This window comes from Dermochelys coriacea, chromosome 2 (genome assembly GCF_009764565.3).
Source record: "Dermochelys coriacea isolate rDerCor1 chromosome 2, rDerCor1.pri.v4, whole genome shotgun sequence".
In the NCBI taxonomy this organism is placed as follows: domain Eukaryota; kingdom Metazoa; phylum Chordata; order Testudines; family Dermochelyidae; genus Dermochelys; species Dermochelys coriacea.
In genome coordinates, this window is record NC_050069.1 from 146,366,360 (window position 1) to 146,384,390 (window position 18,031).

The 18,031-nt window shown below is 44.9% G+C and overlaps 1 protein-coding gene across 1 annotated transcript in view; it reads left to right on the forward strand.

Moving 5' to 3' along the window:
• NSUN2 (NOP2/Sun RNA methyltransferase 2) overlaps positions 1-18,031 on the forward strand; it is a 54,024-nt gene that overhangs the window by 22,466 nt on the left and 13,527 nt on the right. The window contains exons 10-14 of the mRNA XM_038393294.2: positions 2,439-2,512; positions 8,389-8,519; positions 9,219-9,315; positions 12,740-12,915; positions 17,885-17,977. Of these exons, the coding sequence (XP_038249222.1) occupies positions 2,439-2,512; positions 8,389-8,519; positions 9,219-9,315; positions 12,740-12,915; positions 17,885-17,977 (571 nt within the window). The remainder of the gene's footprint in view (positions 1-2,438; positions 2,513-8,388; positions 8,520-9,218; positions 9,316-12,739; positions 12,916-17,884; positions 17,978-18,031) is intronic.

Here is an 18,031-nt window from a genome sequence, read left to right on the forward strand (position 1 = left end):
TGTTACTGATTCACAATAACAGATTAGATTGCCAGGGATGAGTGCAGTATAGATGAGAAACTCTCAGTGTGTGAATGGGAGCTGCCTTATTTTCTCCTCTTACATCAACAGCTGTAATAAAAGTTCTCTAGACCAAATAAGGTCTCCTGCGACATCTTATCAGCACCAATAGCGTAGCTGGGGGCGCCCCGCTCCCCCACCGAGCAGAAGTGGCACTGTTTTAATTCTTTGGCGCCTTTTAAATTTTTACTCACCCAGCGGCACTCCAGGCCTACAGCAGCACTTCGGCATCGGGCCCTTCACTCGCTCTGGTCTTCGGCGGTATTGCGGTGGGGGGGGTCCTTCAGCGCCGAAGACCAGAGCGAGTGAAGGACCCAATGCCAAAGGGCTGCTGAAGACCTGGAGCACTGCCGGGTGAGTACTAGCGGGTGGTGCCTTTTTTTTATCTCCGTTCCCCCTGTTTTTTCCACCTGGCTACGCCACTGATCAGCACTGGTAGATTTTATAACTGTAACTGTTGGATCTTAAACAGTTCTGTAAATGATGTACCAAAGGCTCATTTAGACTCAGCTTTTGTTGCCTCGGTAGCATCAACAGGAGTAAAAAGTAGTAAACGTTTATTTTTGTCACTGTAGCAAGCAAATATGGAGCACAACAGTTGAGTAAGAATGTGCCATTTTATGGGGGGAGGATCAGATGCAGCAGTAGTTGGTAGTAAGTAGCCTAGGCCTGCTGGAGGGATGTTACCAAATATCAGGGAATGACACTAGCTCATGGGCAACTGGGTTCTAGTGCCTTCTGCCTGGGGACTGAGAGTTATGAGGCCTGGATTCTATTCTTGACTCTGCTGACATCCTTTGTGTCCTTGACTAAATCACTTAACATCTCTGGTTTTTATCCCACATCAGTTTCATGCCATCTCTAAAGGTATTTCTAGACTTTCACATGCAGTTTTTTATAAATTATATTATTATCCACACTAGATCCACCCCAAGCAAACATTTCTTTTCTGACTGAATCAGCGAACTGCACACTTACAAATTATTTCCAGTGGTTTTGGATGTCTGTCTTGAGTGGCTATCCTTCAACAAAAAAACTTCAAAAACAGACTCCAACGAGAGACTGCTGAATTGGAATTAATTTGCAAACTGGATACAATTAACTTAGGCTTGAATAGAGACTGGGAATGGATGAGTCATTACACAAAGTAAAACTATTTCCCCATGGTATTTCTCCCTCCCACCCCACCCCCCACTGTTCCTCTGATATTCTTGTTAACTGCTGGAATTAGTCTACCTTGCTTGTCACCATGAAAGGTTTTCCTCCTTTCCCCCCCTGCTGCTGGTGATGGCTTATCTTAAGTGATCACTCTCCTTACAGTGTGTATGATAAACCCATTGTTTCATGTTCTCTGTGTGTGTGTGTGTGTGTGTGTGTATATAAATCTCTCCTCTGTTTTTTCCACCAAATGCATCCGATGAAGTGAGCTGTAGCTCACGAAAGCTTATGCTCTAATAAATTTGTTAGTCTCTAAGGTGCCACAAGTACTCCTTTTCTTTTTGTCTTTACTGAAGCTCAAATCAAGGGGTTTTACTGTACATGGAGTCCTTTTAATATTTGTGACTAACTTCCAATTGAGTCAACTTTGAAAAATGACATCCCATGCCAATTTGTGGGGTTTACAATTATGTTTTTCTATTTTAAGATTTTCACCTTTTTATATTGTCTGGAATACCTGTGGAAATAAGAGACTGGTGACTGCTTGGTTGACAAAGGGGAGTGAACTGACAAAGTACTATAAAATGCATAAAGCAAGTAAACTGAAAATCAGTAAAGAAAAAGACCTTTCTCTGTTCTTTCATTTATAGCAATCCTGAGTTACAGCAATTTAGTAATAATGAAAACAGTAATGTGTGGCTTTTTTTTTTTTAAATGGGTGATGATTCAAGTACACTTAAAGGAATCATAGAAAATGTAGTTTTATTCATGTTCAGAGCGTCTTGAAGCATTTTACCAAGTAATGAGTTAAATACTGCAAATAGTGTTTTGTTGAGGGACTGTTAGATTGAAAGTCTGATGCCTCATAATCTATCAGGGTTGAAAGTGGACATTTTATCTAATTATAAAGTCATTTTTGACAGCAAGTGTTGTATAGCATTGTCTTTTTATCCTTTACTTTCATCTGTTGTCAAACTTCTTTAAAGTTCTTATTGGTTTTTAAAAATCTGTTCATAATGATGTGTAATTTCATATCTTCTTTGTTACCTTGAAGTACAAAATGTATTTCAAAATAAATCTCTCTAGCTTCCCCAACATGGTGTATAATTTTATAGAAAATCATGTTTTGAAAGGTTACATAGAAGTACACCTCTAAACAATTTCCCTGAAGTTTATATTTTCAAGATTACTTATTTGCTTTTGTGTATTTGGCTTTCTAGGTGCCTTAGAACTTGCTGATGTCTCTTCCGAGTTGCCAGGCTTGAAGTGGATGCGAGGGATTACCCAATGGAAGGTACTCAGAAGATATTTCTGTAAAGATATATACCAGAGTCCCAATCTTGATGCATGCTTTATCTGCACAATTTAGGGTGCACAGCCTCCACACTCTCTTTTTGGGTACTTAGGAAATAAGGGACCCAACTTTACCCCTACTGGTGTAAAGGTGGGCACCAGACTCTACTCCTCCTTGGACTCAGGGCTAACACCCATTTCCAGTGGACTCAGGGCTCTGCAGGGCCTTTTAGCAGTGAAAGAGTCTTAAACAGTAATATCCTTAACCTCTATTATTTATTAACAATTACCAAAACAGAATACACACACTAAGCATACAGTGCTCACCACTCCCAATAAGGCAGGTGAACTTTTCTTGATTGCCAGTCAAGATTAGATCATCCGGGGGCTCTAAGGGGCTCTAGTTTCTGCATGGTATGGTCAGCAGGTTGTTGAGGTCTTACAGCTCTGATCTTGGGCTGTGTCCTGGAGTTAGGTTCCAAAGAACTTCCCTTTGGACCCCAGTGTATATAGTTAAAACTACCATGCTATACCTTAACCAATAATTTTAAACTAAAGTACTACAAAACAGTGTTTTTTTTCACCAATCCTAGCCCATGATGAAACAATTCTTTAACTAATCCTAGCACATTATGAAATAATTCTTGAACCAATTAGACCCCACCACCTTAGTTCATTTAAAACTTGAGAATTTAGTTATTCAACAGACAGAAACAATTAAAGAATCAGACAGAGACCATACAGATAAACAGTAGAGAAGTAGGGACCATAAAGGCCAAACAATAGAGAAGTATAGATTTCACAATCACAACAGTTGATAAGTGGTTCCTTGCCAAACAGAATATCAAACAAAGTTTTCTTTGAACATCTTATACTCTGTTTCTTTATCTGGAGATGGTGAGTACTATTAGGACAGGAGTGCCTGCCTAACAGCCCAGTATTACATTGTATTGATGCAATTTAGATGGAACTAAATGTGACTCTGCATCTTAGCTCATGTCTGCTGTTTCTCACTCTTGCTGCTGCTTTTACTGCAAAAAAAGGCTTCAGACCTTACAGCTTTGGGTAACTCAAAGAGCTCTAAAATTGAGGTATTAGCCTAAGCTAATAAAACTGGAAGAAGTTAAATGATAGCAATAAATATGCCACCAAGGTTTTTAATCCTCCCCAGATAGAGTACGCTCTACGCATTTTTGAGGCTCCAATAATACAGTCTCTCGGGGCTGGGGATCACTGTCATCTTTCTTACTTTACTTCACCATTTCAGGCAGTTCTGTCTCCCATTTTGTTGATAATGTTGTCAGATCCACTTTAAGTTGTCTCTATAACTTTTCATGTCTAAAGGTAAATCTGTCAAAAGAGGAAGCCACCTGCTTCTTTCCCATCCTTTTTTATCCAGCCAGTTATCCATCCCTGAGGCTCTGTAGCTGAGCTGGTTGCTTGGGGAAAAGGGTCAAGAAGTGGACAGGTCCTGCAGACTTATTGAAATACAGGGAGTCCTCGATTTTCGACTTATGACATTTCTGAATTGACACCCTGATTCGATTTGCAACAATTGGTTTCGACATTACGACGCTCGGTCCCTCAATGGAGTGGATTGCGGTTTCGATGTTTCAACTTACAACGCAATTTTCAGGAACCAATTGTATCATAAGTCCAAGTATTGCCTGTATTCTTTCAGCAGAAACCAACCTTAGAAGGTTGCTTTAAGTTTCCTACCCCTTCTGACACTGAAGGCTGAACCTTAAAATGTGTACCCGGGTTGTAAATGCAAAATGGGTAATGGCATATGCAATTTGGAATCTTGTGTTTTGCATTTACAATTTAAGTACACACTTTTCGAAGGTTCACCATGAAATAAAATCTTTCTGCAGAGTCATTAGCAAAATAGACCTGCCTGCAAGTAGAGGTGAAGCTAAGAGAAAGGAAAACGGAGGTAACTTAGGATGCCAAATTTATAAAACAAATCTTGCTTCAGAGGATCCTGGCAGATTAAATGTATTTACGGATAGAATGGTGGTTGGGGAGCGTGATTCCAATTGTTTTAGGCTGCATCTCCAGCTTGACCATAAATGGAAAGGGGTTCAAGTAGAATCCATAGTTGTACGCAAATAGCAAAGCACAAAGTGAAAAGATTTTGCTTTCCCTTGACTGGGATTATACTTTACTTTTTAAATAAGCAAAAAGATAGGGTTTACACACACACAGCTTCAGTCAGACACAAAATATCCAGAAAGAATGTTAACTGATGTACTGCATTCCTGTGAATATTTATGATAAAAGTTGATCTCGGGATAGAAATCTTCCCCATAACATTAAGACGTATATTCAAAATAATGCAGAAACACTATGCAGAGAAATACTGGTAGATTTAAATTCTTGGTTTTCACTGCACATAATTTTCTCAAATAAATCTTTACCACTGAAACTTTTAATGCTTGGGTCTGTCCAAAGGTGTAACTAGCTTCCTTTAAAACTACAATCTTTATGGCAGCTTTTAAGTTAGCTGATCATTATGTAGGGGGAGGAAAACATATCTTATTCAAAGATGCCTGTTACAATTCCAACACACCAATACGGATGGAACTCTCTCGGGTCAAAATTGTGAGGTTCAGCAGAGGTCACCTTATGCTTTTTCTGCTGAGGTGTGTAGGCTTTCCTTGGTATTTCCATGGCTGTTTCCTTTCTGATTGTATGTCAGAACATCCTGCGGAAGGAGACCCGATCATGTCCATGGGATGTGGACCAGAGAATGAGAAACTGTTGTGATCTATATTTTCATAGATTTTAAGACTGGAATGGACCAATAGATCAATCAATCCAGTCTGACTACCTGTATAACACTCACTACAGAATTTCACCAAATTACCCCAGCATTGAGTCCAGTAATTTGTATAAAGTACATCTTCAAGAAAAGCAGGTTTTGAACAAGGCTAATTGAAAAATGGCTGAATTTTAGAAGTTGAAACTTCATGTGCTAGTCTTGACAATTCGTAAAGTATAAGTGACTAAAATTGAGTGCAAAACTCCTTCATTATTACGTTGTATGCGATAACAGAGTAACATAAAACTAAGTATTGGATGAGCAGTTGTGGTTTCATGCTATTGTTTCATTGGAGTTCCACAACTATGTACTTTTGATATTATCCAAATGTGAAAGTATGCAGTTAATTCAGCAGAATAGAGCTACTCCTTTTTTGTCTTAAATAGGATGACCTGATATCCCGATTTTATAGGGACAATCCTGATTTTTGGTTCTTTTTCTTATATAGGCTCCTATTGCCCCCTACCCACTGTCCTGATTTTTCACATTTGCTGTCTGGTCACCCTACTTAAACATATATTAATGTGATAAGAAAGATTAAATTAATCATACAAGTCAGGAAAATGTTACCATTCTTACAGAAATGTTGACTGGATATCCTTGCCCATTTGTAATGATTGCTTTTTCTTGGTAAACGTATCCTGTACAAATATACTCAGACTAATATTGCCAAGCTAAGGTTCCTACAGGAATTTTGAATTTCCGCCTTTTTTGGTGTGGTTAGTTTTTCAACCTGCATTATTTCTTTATGTTCCATCTGTATTTGTTAACAAGTAAATTAACCTCAGATTTTATTTCTAAATGGACAACTGGCACTAGTAATCTTGATACAGCAGATTTTAGTTGTTACACAGGGTTGCCAACTTTCTAATTCCAGAAAACAAAACACCACTGCCCCGCCTCTGCTCACTCCATTCCCCCCTCCCTCTGTCACTTGATCTTCCCCACCCTCTCTTGCTCATTTTCACTGCAAGACCTAAACAGGCATATTTATTGTTTTGACAGATGTATTCAGGTTTTCTTTGTTACAGGACGCTAGAGCTGGCAGCCAAATAGTCAAAAAGGATAATTTTTTTAAAAAATGAAATTTCACAAACGTTTTCATGATTCTTTCCTTCCCCTCTTTCCATTTTTCGTAACTAGCTCCATGTTTTTTGTTCACTAAAGTTATTTTAATTTTATGTATGGAATTAGGACCACACATTATCACAGCTACAGTGGGTCCATTAAAGACCCACTCCTGAAGCCCAAATACAAATCCATAGAGCACAACCACAGAAATGCACACCTGTCCAGATACCTATATAAATAAATCTGTAGAAACTGATACCAACACCTACATGCAGATACACACGTGTATTCATGTGTACACATCTAGCATGCACTAACACATATACTTCCACATTATTTAATATTACAGTTGTTTAGTGCCTAGAGACCCCAACTAAGATCAGGGCTCCAGGGTGGTAGGTGCTGGACATACACATAAAAAGAGAGAATTGCAACAGAGTTTATAATGTAACTAGACAAGGGTGGGGAGAAACGTATAATACATTGGCTCTTCTGCAGTTACTAGTCAACAACTAGTCAACAACAGGGATTGGTCCTGCTTTGATTGGGGGTTGGACTAGATGACCTCCTGAGATCCCTTTCAACTCTGATATTCTGTGATTCTGTGATTAACTTTTTAAGAAATAATACTTTCTTTCTATAGTTCCCTTCTCTTTTAAAAACTTGGTATGAAATGAATACACATTTTATGTTATCAATTTTTTTTGCACAAGCCAGCAAAAGGAATAAAAGTCAGAGTTAGGCTGCAAATTTTATTCACACAGGTATATACACATGTGACAATACACACAGCCCCCTACATAAAGACACACAGTCTCTTACGCACATACAATGCATGCATACACACACGTGCCTACAAAGAGACACTTTTTCATGCACTTTTCCAGAGGCTGCCTAAATCACCCAACCGGGAAGGGAGGAGGGTGGGCTGGAGGGGAAAAGATGGGGTGGGGTGGGGGTGGAGGAGAGAGGGTGGGGAGGGAAAGAGGCTAAGGATGAGAGCAGGGTAGGGGTAAGAGGGGGCAGTAAAGGAGAGAGGAATAGGTGTGTTGGGGATATATGGGGTGGATGGTGATGCAGGGGGAGGCAGAAGGTTATGGGTGCATAAGGATGTGGGGGGCACAGGGGTGTATAGGGACATAATGAGAGTGGAGCAGTGTATGGAGGTGAATGGGATACAGGGCTGTGGGGGGTGAAGGACATGGAGGTGGCAGCTCTGGGAGGTGGAGAGGATGGGTGGGAGAGCGCTGTATGGGTTACAGGGCTGGGATGGATAGGTGTGTGGGGGCAGGACAAGATGGGATGGGGAGGGATGCAGTGAGGGAGGCGGAGATTGGGATACAATGGGTGATGGGGGTGCAGGGGAGTTGGGACGGGGAGGGATGCAGTGGTGGGGAATGGGGGTGCAGAGGGGTTAGAATGGGGAGGGATGCAGCCCCATTCCCAGCACTCGGAGACAGGGATACACATACTCCTGGGTGCTGGCAATGGGGAGACAGACAGACTCGTTGCGGTTTGCCACAGGCCCCGCACTGCAGCTCAAGCCCAGCCACAGCCAAGGAGAAGAGGGCCAGGCAGCAGCAGGAGAGGTGCATGCCACGCGACCCCTGAACAGCTGCATGCTGAGTGCTCGTGAGTTGCGCTTGTGCTAGCTCCTCCCCTGCCATGACCCAGCCAATAGGAGCTGCGGGCAGGGAAGCACGTGGACCTAAGCCCCTAAAGCTAGGAGCTGGACATGCTGGCTGCTTCCCAACCCAGGAGCCACACGGCGCGGAGGCTAGCAGGGAGTCTGCCAGCCTCGCTATTTCATGTGGCGGCACCGCCAACTGGACAGTCAATGGCCCAGTCAGTGGTGCTGACTGGAGCCACCAGGATCCCTTTTTGACCGGGTATTCCAGTCCAAAACCAGACACCTGGTCACTGTACTGTTATGTGATGCAAAATTGCAGGCTGAAATGACATTGTCCCATTTTCCCATGCAGGTAATGCTAAAAGATGGACAGTGGTTTGAAGCCTGGAAGGACGTGCCTTCTAACAGGCAGACCCAAATTCGGCCCACCATGTTCCCCATAAAAGAAGAAAAAAAACTAAAAGCAATGAACCTGGAGCGTTGGTACGTTTTCCCAGAGTAATTTAAAGTGATATGGAATTTTGAGGTATAGGTTTTATGGTGATGGGAAGACACTTTGCGGTAACTGGCAGTTTAGTTTTAGGAATGAATTGTGAGCTAAAGCTAAACTTTTAAGTGGCTAGGATGGGGTTTATTATAAGCATTGGTAACTGGATACTATGATTAGAACCCTAAAAATACATATGGCAGTAAGAGATAATTATAGGTTGATTTCAAGGAAGATTGTACTACTTGATGACAACATAAGGACAAATTCTGGCTTCATTTACAATCTGGCAGAATTACTACAAGTGTATAAAGGGCATGAAAAGTGCTATGTAATAGCTAGGTATTATTGTTAGATCTCTTGATTAAAATAGTAGTGCAGTTAAACAACCAGTTGTGTGCAAATTGGAAAGCCTTTCACAGTGAATAATCGTAAAAAAACAAGCATTTAAAATTCTCATTTTATCAATGCTAAAGTTTAGTCAAATATAAAACTAAGGATATCTTACAACTGATGCAATTCACTGTAGGAAGCTAGAATATTTCATTTAGACTGTTTCAAACATGATCATTTCATCTTCCTAATTTTAACAGATACATAATTTACACTAAAGTAAATGTGAGCATGTTTCTTTCAGTATTTCATAAAATCCCAATTGCTGGTATTGACCATGAAGTTCTTTTTTCCCTCTCCAGCATTAGAATATTGCCACATCACCAGAACACTGGAGGTTTCTTTGTGGCTGTATTAATAAAAAAATCTCCAATGCCATGGAATAAACGCCAATCTAAGGTAACGTTCCTTTTTAAAGAGCAGTGATGACAGCATATATTGTGTTTTGGAAGCTTTCATAAACTATTTAGAGTATTATTGGGAAAACCACAGTTAGCCAAAATAGTTGTCTTTCATGCCCATCCATGAAGTATTTTTTTAAACAGTGCAAAAGTTCAATTTTTTTATTTTATGGAAACGTAAAGTATGGATTTATATAAAACATTAACTTTTTCTAGTTGTATATTAAACTCATGTGGTGTCCCTTCCAGTGTGAAACTTGTTTACAAAAACATTCCATGAAAACTCCAGAACTTGATTCAATGCTAGAATGACCTTTCCAAGACTTATAAATACTTTTCATACTGGTAAACACGCTGCTTTACAGGATTATTGTAATGTTTGTCTGAATTTTTGTCTAATATTGTTAGAAGTAATACCTAAGATTGCAATAACTGAAAAAAATTAAAATTTATTTTTCTCTGTTTTGTCAGTTTATTTTGTGTAGTCAGTCAGCTAGCTTGTCAGTTCTCTTTTGTTTGTGTGGGCCTTTCACACAGCAAGAAGGTAAAGGAAAACATTTAGAGATCGGCAAACTACGGCCTGTGGGCCACATCCGGCCTGCGGGACCATCCTACCCAGCCCCTGAGCTCCTGGCCCAGGGAGGCTCGCCCCCAGCCCCTCCCCCGCTGTTCCTCCTCCCCCGCAGCCTCAGCTCACTTCACTGCTGGCACAATGCTCTGGGCGGCGGGGCTGCGAGCTCTTGGGGCAGCGCAGCTGCAGAGCCCGGCCTGACGTGGCGCTCTGAGCTGCGCGGTGGCATGGCTGGCTCCAGCTGCGCGGCTGGGCTGTAGCACCACCAGCCACTGGTGCTCCAGGCAGCTTGGTAAGGGGGCAGGGAGCGGGGGGTTGGATAGAGGGCAGGGGTGGTCGGGGGCGGGAGTGTGGATGGGATGGGGCAGTCAGAGGGCAGGAAACAGGGGGGTTGAATGGGGGCAAGGGTCCTGGGGGGGGTAGTCAGGAATGAGAGGAGGGGTTGGATGGGGTGGCAGGGGGCAGTCAAGGGCGGGGAACAGGGGGGTTCAATTGGGGCAGAGGTCCCTGGGGGGCAGTCAGGAATGAGGAGGGGTTGGATGGGATGGCAGGGCGCAGTCAGGGGTGGGGGCTCTGGTGATGGTCAGGGGACAGGGAGTGGTGAATGGAGCAGGAGTCCCGGGGGGACCATCAGGGGACAGGGAACAGGGTGGGTTGGATGGGGTAGGAGTCCCGGGGGGGCCATCAGGGGGCAAGAAGCAGGGGGGGTTGGATAGGGGTCAGGGGCTGTGCCACACTTGGCTGTCTGGGAAGACACAGCCTCCCTTAACCGGTCCTTCGTACAATTTTGGAAACCCAATGTGACCCTCAGGCCAGAAAGTTTGCCTGCCCCTGATTTAAAAGAAGGTTTTCAAAAGCACTTAAGGCAGGGATTCTCAAACTGGGGGTTGGGACCCCTCAGGGGGTTGCAAGGTTATTCCATGGGGGGGGTTCTGAGCTGTCAGCCTCCACTCCAAACCCTTCTTTGCCTCCAGCATTTATAATGGTATTAAATATATTTAAGTGTTTTTAATTTATAAGGGGTGTCCCACTCAGAGGCTTGCTATGTGAAAAGGGTCACCAGTACAAAAGTTTGAGAACCACTGACCTAAGGTATTTAGGGTCCCATAGTCTGTAAATCCCTTTTACAAGTAGGAAAATGGGATTGTGAAACCACAGTAAAAAAGAAAGGCAGATAGTGTACTAAAAGAGAACTTTTTTTTTTTTTAAACTGACAAGATTTCAAGTTGGTGTCCCTTTAACTTAAAACATTGCGTCTCTTTAGAGGAGAATATTCCTCATGGGAATCACTTGGAACAATGAGGTAAAATGACTTGCCCAGCAGGCCAGTGGCAGAGCTAGAAATAGTTTCAGTCCAGTGGTTTCTCTACTAGGCCGCTATGTGATTCCTCAGTGTTCAGTCCCCCCTTCTGTACATGTTGTTTCAATGGAATGGAGATAATGGTCATACTTTGAAATGTTTGCAATGTGTAGTTTCTAACAGGGCTGATGAGAAAAATTTCATCTATGGTCTGTCTCAAAATCTTGACAGTTTTATTGTATTGTTATTTTATAATTTTCAGTGTGTGAGAGAAGACAGGTGTGTCTTCCTCTCTCATTCTGCCTTCCATCTCACCATTCCCTCAACACATATCCCCTCCCACATCAAAATGTCCAGCACCCCTTCCCATCCCATCCCATTAAGCTATTAGTTGGCACTGTAGAAACCATTAACATGTAAGAAGTTGCTCCTTGCTGTCTCATGCCCTATGCTGCTGCATGCACATATCACAGGCTGAGCAGCAGCAGTTTCAAGGGCTACACACTACCTTGGTTATATAGTCTGAGCTGCATGCTGAGCTGGCCCCTCACTCCTACTACCAGTCTCCAGCTGTGACTTCTGCGGCTGTTTCAGCCAGGCTTTTCCAGCCGTCATGCTCCAGCTGCACCCAGCCTGCCGCTCCTCCAAACTGTACCACTTCCCCACAGATTGACCAGCCTCCACACCCCACACAGGGAGTATCTTAACTATTCATTTTCTGGATTTCATGTCTTTAAATTTGTTACCTTCATTCCCACTCCCCAGATCCCCCAACACAGTGAGAAAGTATAGGGGCTCAGCCCCGTGCTGAGGGGTAGGGCTTCCATATATCCTAGCATGCACACCAACGGGGAGAATTGAGGACTGACATCCCTACCTCCCAGTTTCTGCTATTCCTGATATTTTCCAACCACTCCTGTGTTCTCCCTTTCCACTTTCCTTAATTTCTACCTCCTCCACTTTACCAAAGGTCCCCTCCCCCCATTCCTCTTCCCATCCTTTAATAGAGACCCAAATCCCTCTTCCCCTATTACCACCTACTCTTGCACCCTTAGTTGCCTCTTCTCTCCCAATAAGCATTCTTGCGGGGCGGGGAAGGGGAAAATTTCCAGAAAAAGTTTCAGTGCCTTATGTACTCAGATTACATTTCTCAAAACAGACACACACCCAAATAACTTGACAAATGTCCCAGAATTTGAGCCACTAATAGTATTTCTCGCTTCCAAAATGCATGCCAGATTTCAAGGCAATCTGAACAACTGTGTAGATTTTAGCGGACTTAGAAAAGTTGAGGCCTAAATGGAAAGCTGATGTTAACCTTAACTATAGCAGAATTCTCACTCAGCTATAACGGGGTGCATAGAGACCAAATACACTACATGTAACTGTGAATGGATGGTAACTTGACCTTTGGGGAGCTACTTTATCCATGATGTATACAATTAACTTTTATATAAATGTTAGTGAGAGCTGAGCATATGTTCATTTTAGGGATAATGTAGGCATTTTGTTATAACAGTTGTATATGACTTTCTTCATAATCTGGAACAGCTTCAGCGCAAGTTATCACAGAGAACAGGAGATGTTTCAGTGAGTGCAGCTGCTACAGAAGATGGCTCCATAGAAATTGTTGAAGAACCACCAGTTGCTGAGGATGAAGAGACTAAGAAAACTCAACACTTGCTGAATGTAGAGAGTGAACAAAGCAAGAAAGATGGAGTATGTGGGTAAGAGACTACATTTAAGCCTCTGTCCTGTCCTTGTTTCCTGAGTGTATAACAGAAGAGATCCATGGTCTGTGGAGAATTTCAGTTCTGTTCAGTTCTTAAATTGTATGTCTAATTTTAAAAAGTGGACCTAATAGAATACATATTGCACTTTCCATAACATGATCATTTGCTTTAATTTTGCCCTTTTCCTTGCCGCGTCCTTAGATTGGTGCTAAAGTCATTTAAAGAGCTTACAAACACATTGCTGACAATGTATGTGTTTGCTGTACAAGACTCGGTGAAGGATGCAGTTCCAGTCTTGATTATCTTACTGTGTGAATACTCAAAAGAACTGGTCTGAACAATTGGGCAGCCCAGAGGGAAGGGTGCTGGCTTAGAATGCCTTTTTAATAGTGGAGTGATGGTGGCTTTTTGCAGATATGGCTTGGTATTTGTGAGCTTTTTAAGAAATGAGTTTAAAAGAGGAACTTAAATGAAGAGAGTAGGTCTGTGGTACACTGGGATAGGAATGGAGTTCTTCAATGATTGCTCATGTCTATTCCACAATAAGTGTGCGTGCTCACCACGTGCACTGGTGCCGGAAGCTTTTCCCCTAGCAGTACCCCTAAGGGGGAGTGCCCCAGTGACCCCTGGAGTGGTGCCTCCATGCATGGTATAAGGGGAGCTGCGCGCTCCCCCCACCCTCAGTTCCTTGCTGCCAGTGAAGGTGCGTCAGACCTACTCTGCTCCAGCTTTGCTGTAACTCATCCCCAGAACTGCTTGTTCGTTCAGTGTTAGTACCTGTAGTTACAGAGTACCAGCCGTGTTAGTCTGTATTCGCAAAATGAAAAGGAGTACCCGTGGCACCTTAGAGACTAACAAATTTATTAGAGCATAAGCTTTCGTGAGCTACAGCTCACTTCATCGGATGAAGTGAGCTGTAGCTCACGAAAGCTTATGCTCTAATAAATTTGTTAGTCTCTAAGGTGCCACGGGTACTCCTTTTCATTTTACCTGTAGTTAGTTAGCTGTTTAGTTAGTTCGGTTAGTTAGAGTGCTGGGGCCGGGGCTTGCCCCACGCCCTGGGTTTTAAGTTGTGCGACACTTGTAGGTGATCTGTGCCAAGGAGTGGCCCGCACTCGGACTGTCTCTGCTGTTTGGGAGAAATCCATATCAGCGATCTTTGCAAAATTTGCAAGTCGTTTAAGCCCCGGACCAAGAGAGAAAGGGATATTAGGCTTCGCGCTATTCTGGTGGAGTCGGCGCTGACCCCAACTCCGGTGCACTGCTCCACTCCAAGTTGGCACCGGGCACCACTGTGTCTGTGCGCGGCGACCTTGTGGCGCCATCGACCAGTCGGCACCGCTTCCCATCCATGGGGCACACCAAGAAGACTAGAAAGATGCCTTCTTCGCAGCGGCACCGAAGTAGACCAAGGACAGAGGTAGACCCATGTTGGGCAGTCCTCGATCCCCACCAGCCTCTAGGCCTCCGACTCAAGTTGAGCAGAGTAGCCCAACCCATTCGGAGCAGGCCTCCCTGGATGTCCAGATGCCCTCCACGCCAGAGACCCTGCAGGCGGCCCGGAACGTTATGTCCATGCTAGTACCAGGAGCACCACCTATGTCAGCTCCATGCTCCAGAGGCAAGCCACCGCTGGGATCTCCGCAGTCAGTCCCAGCTTGGTACCGGTCTCTGTCGAGGGTATGTTCCCTACGCCGTTCTCCACCAAGCATCCATTCAGGGCAAAGTCCACATGCAGTGGCAGCGGGGGGCTCGCTCGTTTGCCAGAACCTCAGAAGTACCATCAGCATACCTCTCCAGACCTCCAAGGAAGGAGTCGATGGGATGTACATCCTTGGCACCGTGCCCAGAGACTGACCAGGTGGTGGACCCCTGCCGGTGGTGCTGGCAGACACCCAGAGTACCACACCAGCCTCCTTGCCCTCCCCGGATGAGGCGATTATGGCCCCGCCTGCCTCCATCCTGCAGGAGGACTTTAGGGCCCACCAAGAACTCTTAAAAAGGGTGGCAAAAGCCTCCACCGCCAGGCAGAGGAGATGAAGGAGCCCTTGGACTCCCTGTTTAATGTGCTGTCCTCTTCGGCACCGGGCAGGGTAGCCTTGCCTCTCCATGAAGGGGTGGCAAAAATTTCAAATGCCCTGTGGCAAACACCGGCTTTGTTAGGCCCCATCTCCAAGAGGGCGGAACGCAAGTACTTTGTACCCACCAAGGGATAGAAGTACTTGTACACCCACCCAGCGTCCAACTCCCTGGTGGTCAAGTCGGTCAACCACAGGGAACGGCAGGGCCAGCCAACCCCTACCCGAAAAAATAAAGATTCATGGAGGCTGGACTCTTCTGGAAGAAAAATTCATTCATCCTCGAGTATTCAGTTACGAGTGGCAAACCACCAGGCTCTCCTGGGTCGGTATGAGTTCAATCTTTGGGGCTCTCTGCCCAAGTTCGAGGACTCCCTCCAGGAGTGCGATAAGAAGGAGTTCAAAACGCTGATGGAGGAGGGTACAGTGGCTGCCAAGGTGACCCTACAAGCAACTTTGGATGAGGCGGACACTGCCACGCAATCTGTGGCCCCTGCAGTGTCCATGAGAAGGGCATCGTGGCTCCTGCTCTCTGGGCTGTCCTGCAAGGCGCAGACCTCCATGCAGGATTTCCCATTTGATGGCAAAGCTCTGTTTGCAGAACAAATGGATACAAGGCTGCATGGCATGAAAGACTCCCCCACGACCCTCCAGACTCTGGGACTCTACGTTCCGGCTAAATCTAAATTCAAGCCGCAGCAGACTCCCACTCAGGTCACTCACCCAAAATCTGAGGCTGCCTATAAGAAGTTGCAGGACTACAAGAGGCACCCTCAGGGGCAGGCTGAGACTGCCCCCCAGCCTGTGCCCTCCAAGGGCAAGCAGGCGGGGAAAAGGCGGTTTTGACAGGATGCTTGGGGGCACCCGGTGGTTCTCATCAAGGATCCACCCTCAGTAAAGCTTCCCTTCTCCAATCAGTTGTGTGCTTTCCTCCCGGAGTGGTCGCAGCTGACCTTGGACCGATGGGTCCTCAACACCATCTCCCCAGGCTGCACCCTCCAATTTACTTCCTCCCTGCCCAACCATTCCCCGCCCCCATCCCTCCTGGGAGACCCCTTGCACGAAGCTCTGCTCGAGCAGGAGGTGGGGCAGCTCCTGGGCCTAGGAGCGGTAGAAGTAGTGCCCAGGGAGTTCAAAGGCAAGGGGTTCTACTCCTGCTATTTCCTTATCCCGAAGGCTAGAGGGGGCTCAGGCTCATCCTGGACCTGCGAGGTCTGAACCAATACATGGTGAAGCTCAAGTTCCGCATGGTGTCCCTGGCCTCCATTATCCCCTTCCTGGATCCCTGGTATGCTGCCCTCGACCTGCAGGATACGTACTTCCACATTCATATATTCAAGGGGCACAGACACTTCCTCCGTTTTGTGGTGGGGCAGAATCACTACCAATTTACGGTCCTCCTGTTTGGCCTGTCCATTGCCCCCAGGGTATTTACAAAATGTATGTCCATAATAGCGGCCTACCTCAGGCGACAGGGGTTCCAGATCTTTCCCTATCTGGACGATTGGTTGATCAAGAGCAGCTCCGGGTTGAAGGTGAGGGATCATGTGACACTTCTGTCCACATGCACTTCTTCGGGCATGTTGGTAAACAACACCAAGTCCATGTTAGTCCCAGTTCAATGCATAGAGTTTATCCGGGCACTCCTGGACACCTTTTCGGCCAGAGCCTCCCTCCCACCATACAGGTTTGAGACCCTGAAGGGGCTTATCGACACAGTCACAAGGTTCCCGGTGACAAGAATCAAAACGTGCCTCCAGCTCTTGGGGCACATGTTGGCGTGCACATATGTGGTCCATCATGCCAGACTCAGGATGAGGCCCCTCCAGCTCGGGTTGGCCTCGGAGTTCTCCCAGGCCAGGGACAGGATGGACAAAGTCCTCACTGTACCTGACTTGGTGATCGACTCCCTACGGTGTTGGTCCGCCCCAAACGACATGCTCCAAGGGTTCTCGTTCAGGGACAGGGTCCCGTTGTTGGAACTGGTGTCGATGTGTTGGACCTGAGTTGGGGGGATCCACGTGGGGAATGTTCAGACCCAAGGTCTGTGGTCGGCTCAGGATCTGACGCTTCACATAAATGTAAAGGAGCTCAGGGTGATACGGCTGGTATTCGTGGCCTTCCGCTCGCACCTGGAGGGCAGGGTGGTCAGGGTTCTCATGGAGAACACGGCCTCAATGTTCTATATCACAGGCAAGATGGGGCCTGATCCTCTGCTGCGAAGCCCTCATGTGTGGGATTTCTGTATAACCTTTTTCAGGCATAGAAGGCACCATGGAAGAAAGCATAAAAGAGTGAGGAGGAGAAAAGGGTTTCAGTATCGAAGAGATGAGACTGATTATAGATAGGTAAAAAATGAGAGCATTCAACTCTGTGTTGTCTATATTAAGGTATCTGTGTTTTATGGAATCATAGATTTTGTTTATATCTTCAAAAACTTTTTATGGGTATTTTAAACCCTTCATTTCAATGTGCCAGCTGTGCAAGCAAAGGTTTACATCACATCTAACACACTTCAATTTCACTCTTACTACATCAGCCTCCTATCTGCACTAACTGCTTCTTACAGCCATCTCCTATCATAGCAGTATGGAAACAGTTGCCTCTTCTGGCTCCTCCAGAGTCCATTATTTCTCCCTTCCCAACTTAGGAGGGCAGTATTACTTTCAAGAGTTGAGCTGTTGCCGCTCCTGACCATCTTCTCTTTACCTTACCTCCCACCTGCCTTCCCATTTGTTTCTGAGAAAACTTCTCAGCGTGCTTCACAATTGCTCCCTCAATGTCAATACCTGGTTTTGAATGTTTATTACTATTTGCAGAACAAGCACTGACTAATGAGTAAATCTGCAGGGTTTAACGAAGTATTTACATGAATTTGCTTCTAGACCACCACCATCTAAGAAAATGAAGCTGTTCGGATTTAAAGAAGATCCGTTTGTGTTCCTCTCTGAAGATGATCCATTGTTTCCACCCATCCAGTAAGGAGAAATTCTGTCCTTTTATTCTGTAATAAAGGTTTCAAAGTAATTCAT